A 15,395-nucleotide genomic window follows, 5' to 3' on the forward strand; every position below is an offset into this window, starting at 1 on the left:
CCCTGGGAGAGGGTGTGGGGGACCAATTTGGCAAGGGGTGGGTGGGTAAGAAACCGGGCGCCTTCAGCACCTCTTCTTTCCGAGCGATGCACGCCCCCCTCCCTTCTGGGGAAGACGCCCCGGGGGCCGCGGGGGTCCCACACAGGAAACTCCCATCCTGCAGGAATTCGGCTCTTTCTGCCCTTATAAGGCTATTTCAACTCGCGGCCAATCAGCGGCGGGAGGCGGCGCCCTCCTTGCCCCAAAACTTGGGCGAAGAAGAAGGCGGAGGCAGGCAGCCGCGGCAGCAGCAGTCGCCAGAGGAGTCTCCGAGCCACCGCCCTGTCCCGGCAGAGGATGAGCGGCAGTCAGTTCAACAAGGGGCCTAGCTACGGCTTGTCGGCGGAAGTCAGGAACCGGGTGAGTGGCGCAGGGGGCGCCCTGCCAGGGTAGATGCGCCCAGGGCGCACGGAGGGTGCTTTGGAGAGGTGGCGCTGCTTGCGCCCAGGGCGCACAGCGGGTGCTTTGGAGCGGTGGCGCTCCGTGCGCCCCGGAGAGGTGTGGCGCGGCGCCCGGCGTGGCTTGTGTGCCCCGGAGGGGTGGGGGAGGAGGTGGCGTGATGCCGGCAGGAGTCCCTCCGTCCCATCGGCTGAGCTTCCCTCTTCGGCACTGAAAGTCGCCAGCTTCGTGGCGGTTGTAACTGAACGCTGGGAATGTTGCGAACTGGAAGGAAGTTGGTTCTGGTGGGTTTTCCGGGCTGTGTGGCCGTGGTCTGGTGGATTTTGTTCCTAACGTTTCGCCTGCATCTGTGGCTGGCATCTTCAGAGGTGTATCACAGAGGGAAGTCTGTCACGCACTGTGTCTAAGTGAGAAGGGAAAGTTTAGTGTGGTATATTGTCCATGTCCCAGGGTGTGGGACACAGTGTGAAACAGACTTCCCTCTGTGATACACCTCTGAAGATGCCAGCCACAGATGCAGGCGAAACGTTAGGAACAAAATCCACCAGACCACGGCCACACAGCCTGGAAGCCACCAGAACCAACTTCCTTCCAGTTACACCAGCATTTCCCAGCGTTCGAATTACAATGGCCTGGAAACCACCAGAACCAGTTGAATCTGACCGTAAAGCCTGACAATACATGGAAGGAAGTTAGTTGTGTAAACTTTCGGGCCACTGAGGAATTCAATGGTTTGGTAGATCTTGTTCCTAACCAGATCTACCAGACCACGGCCACACAGCCCAGAAAGCCCGTCGCCGGTTGAGTCCGGCCGTGAAAGCTTTCGACAATACATGGAAGGAAGTTGTTGGTTTGTTAGATGGCTCTTGAAGCCTTCCTCGAAATGGAGCTCAAATCGGGAGCAGCGCCGAACATGTGCAGGGTGCCAGACGTAAAGTTTCTCGTTTACAGCGAGGTTAGGTTTCCTAGTGCATTCCGTCACATGGTCCCATTCAGGTGCTCATCATTTTATATCCTGGCTCGTAGCCCCTCTCTGAAGGTAGGTTGGGCTGAGGAGATTTGGTGGCCAAGGCCCTCCCCAGTGGGAATTTCAGCCTGTGCTACTCAGTAGGGTTGGATAATCCTTGTATTGTGATTTTGGCAGACAAGTTTCCCAGGCTGCGACTTTCTGGGTAGTTCGAACCCACACTCACTCTCGTTAAGTTTGTGATTTCCTAAAACTCAGACTGCCTGCGGATGACCTCTTGAATGAGATAGAACCTTCCGGGCTGGCTCATCTCCTTGGAAACCTCTTGAAGCCTTTTGGATTGATTGCGTCGCTGGAAGCATTTGCCCAGCAGGCAGATTCTCTCCTCTCCATCCGTCACATGCCCCCATTTTCTTCCGTTGGCTGGCATTCCTGGGAATCTCGTGGTCGTGTTCTCTGGAATGTGTCTGATTGATTTATGACTTGGCAGTATTCTTTTCCTCTGTTGTGTGTGTTCTTGATGACTTTCTCTCTGGCTTGCTATAACTTCCGGATACAGTGCACCGCTGGCTTGGCTTTCTGGGTACCCGTCTGGGTGAAACGGCCTTAAATCAAACCCATCTAGCTCTGTGTTGGCTCTTTAGGTTGGCTCTCCACCATCTCTGGCAGAGAAAAAAAGCTTTTTCCCAACATTGGCAGGTCTTCTCACTACCTGGGGTCAAACCCATGTGCTTTACTATTGAATGGGCCTGAATTGGTGTACATGTTTATTTTTGCTCTGGGCAGGTGATGCTTCCTTATACCTGTGTTTCCCCGAAAATAAGACAGTGTCTTATATTAATTTTTGCCCCCAAAGATGCGCTATGTCTTTTACGCTTCAAGGAATCTATCTTATTTTCTACATAATATTCCTGATTATTGACACTGAAACAAAAAAACTTTTCGATCTTGCTTTTGGGGATGCCTATATTTATGCTTCAGCAAAACCTCCACTACGTCTTATTTTCAGGGGATGTCTTATATTCAGGGAAACAGGGTACTGCATTAGATGGTTGTTTCATCTCAGCCTGATATCACCTGTTCTGGCAGGTAGTGATTCTTCAGGACGTTGTGTACAAAAGATTACTTGTGGCACTTAGCACTTGCTTCACGGGCTGAGTCTGGAGTTTGCCCAGGGCCCTCGACGTACAAGGCAAGGGCTGTGAGCCACAGAACTCGTGGGGGGAAAAACTCCCCAGCTTTTGAGGCATTTTATCTCTACTTACTGACAGCATTTATTAGCTGCCTTTTTTTCCTCAAGGTGGCTTAAGATATAAATGAAATACATAGAGTGCTTTATTTACACATAACAACATTTTTAAAAAATCACAATTTAGGACGGCTTTAATCAGATGCCGCTCTAAACAAAGCCATTTTCAGCTGCCCTTGAAAAGCACAAGTGAGGGAACCAGGCACATGTAACTGGAGAGATTGTTCCTTGGTTATGGGGCTACCACCAAAAAGACTCTCTCTCACATACCAAGAAAATGAGATTCTTTGATGGTGTAGTCAGGAGGGCTTCTACTTATGATCTTAAGTGCCAGACAGGAACGTATGTGATAAGATGGTCCTTCAGACACCTTAATCCCAAGCCATTTAGGGTGTGTAACTTGGGAAGCTTTCTCGGTTGTCCAGGGTTTGTGTGGCTTTTCGTTTGTATGTGCCCGTGTTTTGCACAGTCACTTGTTGGTCCTTCAGTCCTGAAGCAGGAAGGAATCATGTGATCAGTGGTGGGGCCTTAAAATTTTGGTAACAGGTTCCATGGTGGTGGGATTCAAACAGTAGGCCGTGCCAATGGGGCTGGGTGGGAGCTACAACAGGGAAGTGGTCGGGCATTGCTGGGCAGGGGCTGTGGCAAGGGCAGCCGCTGCTCTGGTCCTTATTTGAAATGAATACGCGCGGTGCAGGCTGCCCACGCGCCTTGGGTGCACTTGCCTCCTGCTAGACTGCTTCAAGTTCTGCGCACTACTGCTGAGGTGGAGGAGGGGTGTAACCCCAAGGCCAAAATCACGTGGCAAAATCACCCATTGGTAACCTCTTGGCACACAAATAATTAGTAACCTACTCTCGGGAACCTGTGAGAACCTGCTGGATCCCACCTCTGCATGTGATGGGGGAAGGCTCCAATCTCAAGTTGTGCAAGTCTGGGGATTTAGGCATGAATGTCCTGCTCAGTTCTCAGGTTGGCTTTCCTTCACCATAGGGCTATTTAAGGAAGGGCCCAGCTTTCTGGTGCACCTGAGTTACATATTACTGGGAGGTGGTGTGTTAGGAATTAAAACTAGAAATTAGACCAGGACTTCCCGTCCCACAGCCAACCCCATTGCTCTGCTGGAGATGTTGTTGCTAGATGATGCTTCTAATCTGGGTGATCCAGCCTGCAGCTGATTTCAGAAGCTGAGGAGGGTCAGCCCAAGTTAGCACTTGGATGGGAGACCACCAAGGAAGCCAGGGTTATGCAGGGGCAGGCAGCGGCAAACCACCCTCAGGAAGCCAATATCTAATGTTCAAAACAAATTAGATTCTAATCTGGAGAACCGTGTTTGACTCACTCTCCTCACTAAAGTAGAAAGTTTATCCTGGGCTCCAGGCGTGTTTTCCGCAATCTCCCCATTCTGTTGAGTGACCTTGGGCTAGTCACAGTTCTTAGGACACTCTCAGCCCACCACCACCTCTAGGGTGGCTGTTGTGAGGAGGAAGGAGCTTGTTCTGTTAGTATGGGCTAGTCTGGACCTCAGAACTCAGCCCCACCACCTCCCCAAGGTGGCTGTTGTGAGGAGAGGAAGGGAAAGGAGCTTGATTCCTGTTGAGTGACCTTGGGCTAGTCACAGTTCTTAGGAACTCTCAGCCCCGCCTACCTCACAAGGTGGCTGTTCTGAGGAGAGGAAGGGAAAGGAGCTTGTAAGCCACTTTGAGTCTCCTTACAGGAGAGAAAGGTGGGGTATAAATCCAAAACTCTTCTTCTTTTGCGCATCTCCTGCCTTGAAAACCCTGCGGGATCTCCATAAATCAGCTACGACTTAACAGCGCTTTCTGCTGCTGCCATGAATGATTTTCTATAAAAGTAGCAAGCTATCTGAATCAAAGCGCTAGTTTCATCTATCGAATCTAAAATATAGCGATTAACTTAATGGATTTGTCATGGATTAACATGTAAAGTCTTCATACAATTGAGAATGTTATTCAACTTGCACCACACCTTTCAAACAATACTATTTCGAGAAAACATACTAACCCATTGCCTTCATGAATTGACGTTGACTTTGAATGTCAATTCACAAAGTCAGTGGATTAGTACGGTATGTTGTCTTGTAGTAGCACTGTTTGAAAGGTGTGAGTTTAGTAATAGGCTCAACTGTATGAAGAGTTTACATGTTAATCGTGTTTTTTATTTGTGATGCATCAAATCAGTTTGGATTTGTAAAGTGATCTTTTGTTTATTCAACATGAACTTTGGTCCTCTCCCTCTGTATTATTTTTGTTGCATGATTGGGGACTGTGAATGATTTTTGGACATTACTGATGATTGGTTGTGGTGGGTTTTCCGGGCTGTGTGGCTGTGGTCTGGTAGATCTTGTTCCTAACATTTCGCACTACCATCTGTGGCTGGCATCTTCAGAGGTCTCGAAGAGTCTGTTACACTTCTCTCTGAGTGCGTCTCTGAATGCCAACCACAATTAACGTTGGAGACTGAATCTGTCTTCCCACAACCAGAGAAAACTCCATCTGTCAGTTGAATCCAGCCGTGAAAGCCTTCGATAATTACTGGTGATTCTTCACCTTTCCTGGTACATTTTTGCTGTTGTAGAAATGCTCTTTAATGCAACTCCTGTGTCTCAATATCAGCTTTTAAGGAGATTTATGCAGCTTTCTTTACCACATATGCAGCTTAGCTTTAATTGTTCTGCATATATTTTTTAAAATTATTGTGTAGTAGTATGATCTTAGCTGTTTCTATACATGAAATTAGAAGCTGAAGCAGGCCAACCAGAATCTTACACCTCTGGTCAAGTTGATCAATGACTTATCTCCCAAGGGGTGTAGAGGTCCTTATTTGTCTTTCCACAACATAGGCCCTGCCTACAATAGAAGGGTGAGTAAGATTTCTGTTTGGACACTGGCTTGGTTCTTTATGTACAAATTTCTGGAATGTAGGTCTTAGTGGTTTCAATGGATCTTTTATATCAGTGATGGCGAATCTTTTCAAGACAGAGTGCCCAAACTGCAACCCAAAACCCACTTATTTATCACAAAATGCCAACATAGCGATTTAACCTGAATACTGAGGTTTTAGTTTTAAAAAAAGGTTTGCTCCAAGGCATGCGTTACTCGGGAGTAAGCTTGGTGAAGCAACCAGGCAACACTTTGAATGGGTGAATCACGACCCTAGGAGGGTTTACTCAGAAGCAAGGCCAGCCTAGATGTGTGTGTGTAGGTGTGTGTGATTTTCCCTCACCTACATAGTGAACTCTCACTTCCTGCCCACAGAGAGTGCCTCTAACTTACTGGCGATACCCATAGGCTCGCCACCACTGTTTTATATATAGAAGAAGCAGTCCACATTGGATTACTGGGGAGGGCTACATGGCCTGCTTGCAGGTTTCCTGCATCTGGCTGTCCCCTGTCAGAAGCAAGATGCTGGGCTGGGCTCTGCTTTCGCATTGATTCATTCAATTGTTTAATCCATTTATACCCCACCTTTCTTCCCTGCCTCAGTTTTATTTTCACAGCAGCCCTGTGAGGTAGGTTAGGTTGAGAGTTGTGCAGCTGTCTAGCAGAGTGGCAGTTTGAAGAGAAGTTTGGATTTATACCCCACTTTTCTCAACCTTAAGGAGCCTGAAAGTGACTTACAAACTCCCCCCCCCTTCCTCTCCCTGCAGCAGACACCTTGTGGTGGGTGGGGCTGAGAGAGTTCAAGAGAGAACTCGTGATCACCATGCTCATGAGGGTACAGAATAAACAATTCTCAATTCCACACTTTCACTCGGTGCCTGCTACTTCTTCCAAATCCCTGGGGCTGTGGTGGCGAACCTTTGCTCCAGATGTTATGGACTACAATTCCCATCCCAGCCCCAGCATGGCCAATTAGCCATGCTGGCAGAAACTAATAAATAGCCAAGTGCCAAGTCACTCCTCCTAATGATTCAACTTAGTGTGTCCAACTCTGAGAGCTTCAGATGTTCATGGACACAATTCCCATCAGCCCTGCGAATATCAGTGGCCCGTGCCAGCAGAGGGCTGATGGAATGATCCTCAGTGGGATTCACTGCTCTAACCATTGTGTAACAGTGGCTCTCGTAATTCTGTAATTGCTGAGTTCTCCTGGGAAGAGTTAGCCGGAAGGCTGTGGATCTCTGGGCAATGCTTTTGTGTTTTGTTTGGAGGCAGTGCCCATGGATTGGGCCTGGGGTGCCAGGAAACGTCAGAGCTTGCTGTTTGAGTGACTGGTGCAATCGTGTCAAACCTGCTCCAAGTTACAGGCCTTGCAGAAAGGGAAAGGGTGTGTGTATAGGGGAGAAGCAGGTCAGAGGGACGCCTTCCTCCTTGCCTAGGGAAGGGCCTATGCCAGGGGTCTCCAGCGTGGTCTTCAGGGCACCCTAGCACCCACCGATGCCATTCCTGGCACCTGCCAAGTGTTTTTAGAAAGTGGGCAATGCCAGGATGGGCTTTTGCCCAGCAAGGCTTCTGATCGCCTGTTGGAGAGATTTTTTAAAACATGTTGCTTTCATGGCAACATTGCCTTAGCAGACCAGGTGCTCAGGAGCAGCAGCAGCAGCAGAAGGCCATTGCTTTCACATCCTGCATGTGAGCTCCCCAAGGCACCTGGTGGGCCACTGCGAGGAGCAGAGTGCTGGACTAGATGGACTCTGGTCTGATCCAGCTGGCTTGTTCTTATGTTCTTATGGCAACTGCCCCCATAGCACAGGGCTCTTTGCTGTATGATTGAAGGTAAGCAGCCATTTTTGAGGCTAGCTCCGCTTCCTGTGGCAGCCGTTCTGTGGCTGTGCCCACCACCCAATGCCAGAACTCTAAAGGTGCTTCAAAAGGTTGGGAAGCCTCTAACAAGCCCTTTCTGCCCTAGCTAGTTCTGGGTGGTTTAATTCTTTCTGCACAAGAGTATGGCAGAATAGCTCCGCCCTTTTAGGCAATAGAGCCAACTAAACCTCTTAAGCCGAGTTCAATCCAGCCACAGGAAGTCACTTTCCAGTGTCTTACGCTGACAAGATGTTTCAGGTCTGCTTCCCGAAGGAAGCCAGACGGATATCCTGGGAAAGCATATTTTGCTCTGGTCCTGCCACTTATCGGTGCTGAGCTCCTTTCCTGTAAATAGGGCTCCCATAGTAAAGTGTGTTCCAAAGTTTTGGATGGCAGGTCAGCGAATTGGTGAAGGCGTGGTCTCAGGCTGGCTTGTCTAAGTTTGTGACACAGGTGAGATTGGAACTCGAGACCTGCGTGGTTTGTAGATGGATCTCTGGGTGGCTGCACAGTGCGGAGTTTCCAGCCTCTGTTATCCTGCATCTTGGTGTGAGAGATAAGAAAGCTGAGTGGTTGATAACCCTGAGGTTGGCAGGGAAACGGAGAATGCCTTGAGAAGAGATGCGGACCAGGGGCTTCACCCAAAATGTTTTCTGCTGGCAAAGTGGAGGGTTCGAGACTTCCCTTGCAGTTTGCGGAACCGTTTCAGGATGGGTGCGTGGGGGAGTGTCTAGACTACTGTTACTCTGTCTTCCTGGGCCTGCCCTTGAGACTGACTCTGAAGTTTGTGCTGGTCCAGAATGCGGTTGCTTGACTCCTCAAAGGTACATCTGTGAGAGAACATATGACACCTGTGCTTCAACAGCTGCATTGGTTGCTAGTGGAATTCCGAATCAGGTTCAAGGTTTTGGTCTTAATGTTTAAGGCCCTGAGCGGTCTGGAACCATCATATCTGCAGAACTACATTATCCATATTGCCCATGGAGGATACTACAGTCCTCAGATACAAACCTCCTGGCGTTACCAAGCCCCAGGGACATGCGATTGGCCTTGACCAGAGTCAGGTCTTTTTCTGCTCTGGCTCCGGCCTAGTGGAAATCTCTGCCAGCTGACATCAGGGCCCTGCGGGATCTTCATCAATTCTGCAGGGCCTATAAAGTGGAGATGTTCTGGCAGGCCTTTGGTGCAACCCAAATAATAATACCATTAGCATGTCAGAGGGTCTCCCTACAATAACCTATAGCAATCAATGCGTGTTTAGGTGTTTCTGGGCTGTATGGCTGAGTTAGGAGAAGCAGTGGTGTAGTGGTTCAGATCAGGTGCATTCTCATCTGGAGGAACCGGGTTTGATTCTCCGCTCTGCCACCTGAGCTTCGGAGGCTTATCTGGGGAATTCAAATTAGCCTGTACACTCCCAAACACGCCAGCTGGGTGACCTTGAGCTAGTCACAGCTTTTCGGAGCTCTCTCAGCCCCACCCACCTCACAGGGTGTTTGTTGTGAGGGGGCAAGGGGGGATATAAATCCAAACTCCTCCTCCTCATTATCTTCTTCTTCATCTCTGCATCTATGGCTGGCATCTTCAGATGATCCTCTGCCCAACCCAGAAACTCCACAACACCCCAGTGATTCCAGCCTTCGACATTACAATGCGTATTTCATCTACATTTCTCCCTCTCAAATTTTACCCATGCTCTAGTTATCCAAGGGAGAGCCTGTACTAGAGCTGGGCCAGCTATTTCTCACAGGCCTAAATTGCTGCTGCCATACTGTGTTTTATTGAATTATGGGTATTTTATGGTATTCTATATATGGGCAGATTATTTTACATTGTTGTGCACCACCCCTGAGCTTGACTTCGGTCAGGGAGGGCGGGATATAAACATAATAATTTTTTTAAAAAGTAATGGATGTTTCCTTACGCCTTTTTTCTTGGATCTGTTTCTCCTTTCTCTCTTTGCTTATTCCCTTTCTCTCCTAAGATGCAATTTACAAATTGTCTTCTACCCTTATTTCTCTCCTAACTTCCTTTTCCTTTTTCTATTCTTTCTTTTTTCTCTTTCCTTTTCTTTCTCTCTTTTAGATAAGGTATGTAAAGTTGTTAAAGGTACGTATATTTAGATCACAAAGTAACTATTCAACACATATTCTACTACGCTCAACATTTTGTTTATGTCTATTATTTTTTTATTGAATAAGCTTAAATAAACTATTTAAAAAGTTTTTTTTAAAGTAATCTTCACCTTGCATCAGTGGTGGGATCCAAAAATTTTAGTAACAGGTTCCCATGGTGGTGGGATTCAAACAGTGGCGTAGTGTCAATGGGGTTTGGCAGGGTCACGACGGGGGCGGGGCATTGCTGGGCGGGGCATTGCTGGGCGGGGCTGTGGCAAGGATGCAGCCGCTGCACCGGTCCTTGGGCGGGAAACGAATGCATGCAGGTGCAGGCTGCCACACACGCCAGTGCACCTCCTGCTAGACTGCTTCAAGTTCTGCGTGCTACTGCTGAGAGGAGGGGCGTAACTAAGGAAAAATCACGTGGCAAAATCACCCATTAGTAACCCCCTCTCGGCACACACAAATAATTAGTAACCTACTCTCGGGAACCTGTGAGAACCTGCTGGATCCCACCTCTGCCTTGCATGCTTTGCAAATGATGTTTCCCATGGCTGAAGATGCTGAGTAATCATCCCATAAATGGGGCATAAGGAGTAAATTGGGCCATTTGTGGAGGCTGAGACTGAAAGTTTGAAGAGATATGCCAAGGGCACTGAGGGCATGCTGTGGCACAGCCAAGAGAGTTCTGGGTTCTAGATTAGCCGCCTTCTGCTGTCAGAGATGCCCTTGGCTAAAAGTTTAAAATCAGTTTTGTAGCTTGGAGTCCTGTTGATTGACGTCTTATCAAATTTGCGTGTAAGGAGGGACAAAACTGTTTCTAATGAGGGCAGTGACCCTGCTTTTAAGGCAAGCATGTACAAATCTTAACAGGCATCTTTCCTGATGGGATGGCTGTTGATCTGGATGGGGGAGGCTGGGCCAATCTCAGGAGCTGAGCAAGGTGAGCCCTGGTTAGTACTTGGATGGGAGGCCACCAAAGAAGTCCAGGATTGCTACGTGGAGGTAGGCCGTGGCAAACCACTTCTGAATGCCTCTTCTGAACCACTTCTGAAGAGCAGCAGTGGCGTAGTGGTTAAGAGCAGGTGCATTCTAATCTGGAGGAACCGGGTTTGATTCCCTGCTCTGCCGCCTGAGCTGTGGAGGCTTATCTGGGGAATTCAGGTTAGCCTGTGCACTCCCACACACGCCAGTTGGGTGACTTGGGCTAGTCACAGTTCTTCTGAGCTCCCTCAGCCCCACCTACCTCACAGGGTGTTTGTTGTGAGGGGGGAAGGGCAAGGAGATTGTAAGCCCCTTTGAGTCTCCTACAAGGAGAGAAAGGGGGGATATAAATCCAAACTCCTCCTCCTCCTTCTTCTTCTTTCTCCTCTCCTCCTCCTACTCCTCCTCCTCCTCTTCTTCCTCTTCTTCCTCTTCTTCCTTTCACCAGAACCAGCGGCTACTGACCTTCTGCTTCCCTCGCAGGGCTCTTGTGAAGGTGGTTGTGAGGAGAAAGGTGACATGCATATTAAATAAATAAATAAAATGGAGGAAGGGAGGGCTATGCGCACCGCTGTGGCCTCCTTGGTGATAAAGTAGCGCAGTTTGTGCAACTCTTGCAAGTGCTTGGATTAACTTTTTTTGTTTTGTTGAATTGATTTGATGTACCTTTTTCGGTGATCAACTTAAGAAAGAATCACGGCTAGCTCAAGTCATTCATAAGTCCCACTTAACTCAGTAGGCTTACTTGCATATAAGCGTGCACAGGATTGAATCCTTGACAAGTAACCCTGTTGGCCTTTTTAAAGGCAGTCATTTTAGGATATCTTTTAAAATACTTAGAATGGTTTCGTTGATCTCTACTCTGAGAAACCTCCCCGGGCAGGCTAGCTGAAGGAGGAAGGAGGCAAAAGCCGTTCACGCTTGAGTTAACACGAGCAGCGGATTATTGGTTGCTAAACCTAAAAGAGAAGGAAATTCTAAGGGCATCTTAGAAGTTGTCAAATTCCTCCCTCCCATCTGTCGGGAAAGGAATTTTTAAAAGTAGTCAGACTGGCTGAGAAGCTGGTATGTTTACTTCGTGAAGGTCACCTGAAAACACTGTTTGAGAGCAACTGCTTCCAAAAGGCCTTTCATAGGGCATTAAAACTCTGACTTTTCTGGAGGGTTTCTCAGTTCATTTCAATTTATATATATTTTAGGATAGCTTTCCACTATTTTGGCTGCATTTTGCTGTCCTATAGATTTTTTAAAAAAAATACTATCTTGTAAAGTGTCCTGGAAACTCTTCGTTGAAAGTGGCCTATAAAGCAACTAACTGGCATATAAATCAACCAACTGCCCAGTTTGCCTCCTACGCCCTTGTTGATCACTTGTGGCATTAAAACTTTCCTGTCTGTACCTGCAAGCAAGGCAAGCTCACTATAGGATGGTGATGGAGGTTGGGTTAGGGCTGAGTCCAAACAGCGGCCTGTGATCTCTGAATGAATGGTTTATTACAGCCACAAGGCCAGCAAAAAGAAAACAAAAACGAATTCAAATTATAAATATTTACAAAATTCCATGGTAAAAGAAGCATCGACTTACAACATTATTACAATCATAATCATCTAATACTTCTCCCTGTCTTAACATGGATCTGTGCTTATTATATGCTTACAAATTTTAGCTACCTGTACAGTGGAACCTCGGTTTTCGTTGGTAATCCGTCCGAAAAGAATCGATGAAAACCGAAACAGATGAAAACCGAGGCAAACTTTTCCATAGGAATCAATGTAAATCCAATTAATCCGTTCTAGGCACTCCAAAAAACATACCAAAACCACATTTTTTGGTGAATAAACAGTGTTTAATGCTGAAAACAGTAACAAACAATCACACTGGGACCAGCTTCAGAGCCTGTGGACCAATGTCGCACCAGAAAGCTGTCCCAAGAGGTCTGTTTCTGACACCTCCTTGTCTGAAATGGGGCAAGACATTGTCATTAAACAAGTTGCAGACACGACCTGCAACTGCTTTGTCCGGGTGATGTTTCTCCACGAACCCCTGTACCTTACTGCAAATTGATGAAAACCGAGACAAATTGATAAAAACCGAGACAAATTTTTCACTGAAAAAATCGATGAAAACCGAAACGGATGAAAACCGAAGGCAATGAAAACCGAGGTTCCACTGTATATAAGAAACCCGGTCTTCCAATAAAATTCTTGTAAGAGTGAAATCAGTGTCAACTGTGATTGAATTAGTATAACGAATTAACAATGGTTGAATTAGAGGCTTCCTTTCCCCTTTACAGAGCTCACAATGCAGTACGATGTGTGATTTACACTTCCCCTAAATTGCAAACACATACGCTCCTGTGCCGTGGGATTTTTTGAAAAGCGTCAAAACGGGCCCTAGAAAAGATCTAGTGGTATTTTGCGGATGCAATACTGTATTAGATAAATAGGGGGCATGTGATCTCTTTATATTGCCCTCCATGGGGTACGTAGATGGATTTTGTCAGAGAAGCTAAGTAGGATCGATCAGGCTACTATTTGGATGGGAAACCTCCAAGGAAGTCACTAGGCAGTGGCAGGCGATGGCAAACCACCTCCAAACATCTCTTCTATTGAAAACCCTGTGGGGTCACCATAAGTCAGCTGAGACTTGATGGCAAAAGAAAAAAAAAAGGGATATGACTCCCTGTTCCATGGAAGGAAGCTTTCTCTTGTACCTGCTGAAGACAGACAATTTTGTCTTTGACATGATCTAGCTCATGGCAGTCTCCTCATGATACCATGAAGCCAATTTTGGCAACGTGCCACCATATGGCTGCATGATCCTTAACCTAAGGTGACCAGATGGTCACCTTTGTAAACCGGGACGAACGGGCGGGTAGGCAAGTGGCCACGCACGCAGCCGCAGGAGCGCACTGCCTTCTGGGGCGCTCCCGTTTCCCGCCCTGTCACAGGGTGGGAAACAGGAGCGCCCCAGAAGGTTGTGCTCCTGCGGCCGCGTGCGCGGGAGGCTGCCGCACTGCCTTGCGCCCCAGAAGGCAGTGCGGCAGCCTTCCAAAAATCGGGACACTTCAAAAAAACCGCGGGACACGGGACAAATTGTTTTAAGGCGGGACTGTCCCGCCAAAAGCGGGACGTCTGGTCAGCCTACCCTAACCGTGTGTGTGATATAGCCAACAAGGAGAGGCCTTGTCAGCTCATACCTCAGTGAAATGTTTGAGTTGTTCTGGAAGAACGTCAAGTTACTCCAACCATTCTTGTTTCTTCATGCCTAAAAAAGCTGACGGGAAGAAGGTTAGGCGGATTCTGCATGGGCCAAAAACAGCGGTGTGAAAACAGTGTGAAAACGGTGTAAACCCTTTTACAACGTTTAAAACCCTTTTGCACCGTTTTCACACCGCTGTTTTTGGCCCATGCGGAATCTGCCTTAGTTAGTTTGAAATGTGGTGTTGGAGGAGAGTGGTCTGGATATCTTGGACCAACAAAGAAGACCAATCAAAGGGTCCTAAATCAAATCAAGCCTTAACTCTCCCTAGAAGCTAAAATGACCAATCTGAGGTGATTGTACTTTGGTGATTATCATGAGAAGGGACATTGGAAAAAGACAATAATGCTTGGAAATGTTGAAAGCAGCAGAAAAAGAGGAAGACTCAATTAAGGAAGACACAGTGTTTTGGAGGTTATTCGTTTATGGAGTTGCCCTAAATCAGAAGCAACTTGACAGCACACAAAATGCTTACCTTTGAAAATTCAACATAACCCTAGTAATTATTGGCTCAGGAAAAGCATTTACTTACTTCAAACGTAAACCCACCTTTCTCCTTTACTATTATTGTTTATAACAAGGGATGCTAAGGCAGCTAACAAAACATACATGATAAACATTGTTTTAAAGCCATTAAAAATATCCCCCACATGCATAATTAAAACACATTAAAAACAGAGTTAAAATGCATTTTTTTGTGGTCACGCCACAGCTGATTTATGGTGGGCCCGAAAGGTTTCCAAGGGAAGAGACTTTTGGAGGTAGTTTGTCATTGCCTGCCTCTTCATGCCCCTGGTATTCCTTGGAGGTCATCCATCCAAATATATGCTGGGGTTGAGGCTGAGTGTGCGATTGGCCGTAGGTCACCCAGCAAACTTCCATGGCACAGGTGGGGATTTGACCGTTCCTGTGTCCTAGCCTGACACTTTTACCACTGCCCTATACATACAAAGATATAAAAGCAGCCGTTAAAAACCTTCCTCAGGAAGGATGGATCATTGAGTGGCTACCAAGCAATACAAGAAAGTTTTCACCTGTTCACAAAAGATTACAACAGAAGGGGATAAACACATCTGCCTGGGGAGGGTACCAGAGCATTGGTGCCGTGACTTCAAAGGCCTCTATAGAAAACTCAAAGTGGCTTACGCTGTTCTCCGGTCCTCCCCTTTACCCTCACAACAGCTCTGTGAGGTAGGCTAGGTCACCCAGCGAGTTTCCACAGCAGAGTAGGGACTGGAACCGTCTGTTGGATCCTCTTCTGACCGTCTGGGCACTACATCACGGTGATTCTCAATCTTTGTATGTGAACTCTGAGATAACTCCAAGCGGACCTTGATAAATTAGGTGAGTGGGCTAAGAAATGGCAAATGCAGTTCAAAGTAGCAAAATGTAAAGTGATGCACATAGGGGCAAAAAATCCAAACTTCACATACACGCTACAGGGGTCAGTGCTATCAGTCCCAGACCAGGAAAGGGATTTGGGCGTCTTAGTTGATAGTTCCATGGGAATGTCAACTCAATGCACGGCAGCTGTGAAAAAGGCAAACTCTATGCTGGGGATCATTAGGAAAGGAATTGATAATAAAACTGCAAAGATTGTCATGCCCTTATATGAA

At 47.2% G+C, this 15,395-nt stretch overlaps 1 protein-coding gene across 1 annotated transcript in view; it reads left to right on the forward strand.

Moving 5' to 3' along the window:
* The window catches only part of CNN2 (calponin 2), a 38,665-nt gene that overhangs the window by 13,764 nt on the left and 9,506 nt on the right, over positions 1-15,395 (forward strand). Inside the window, exon 3 of the mRNA XM_048497787.1 lies at positions 191-399. Coding sequence (XP_048353744.1) covers positions 191-399 — 209 coding nt within the window. The remainder of the gene's footprint in view (positions 1-190; positions 400-15,395) is intronic.

The sequence above is a fragment of the Sphaerodactylus townsendi genome, linkage group LG05 (genome assembly GCF_021028975.2).
Source record: "Sphaerodactylus townsendi isolate TG3544 linkage group LG05, MPM_Stown_v2.3, whole genome shotgun sequence".
In the NCBI taxonomy this organism is placed as follows: Eukaryota; Metazoa; Chordata; class Lepidosauria; order Squamata; family Sphaerodactylidae; genus Sphaerodactylus; species Sphaerodactylus townsendi.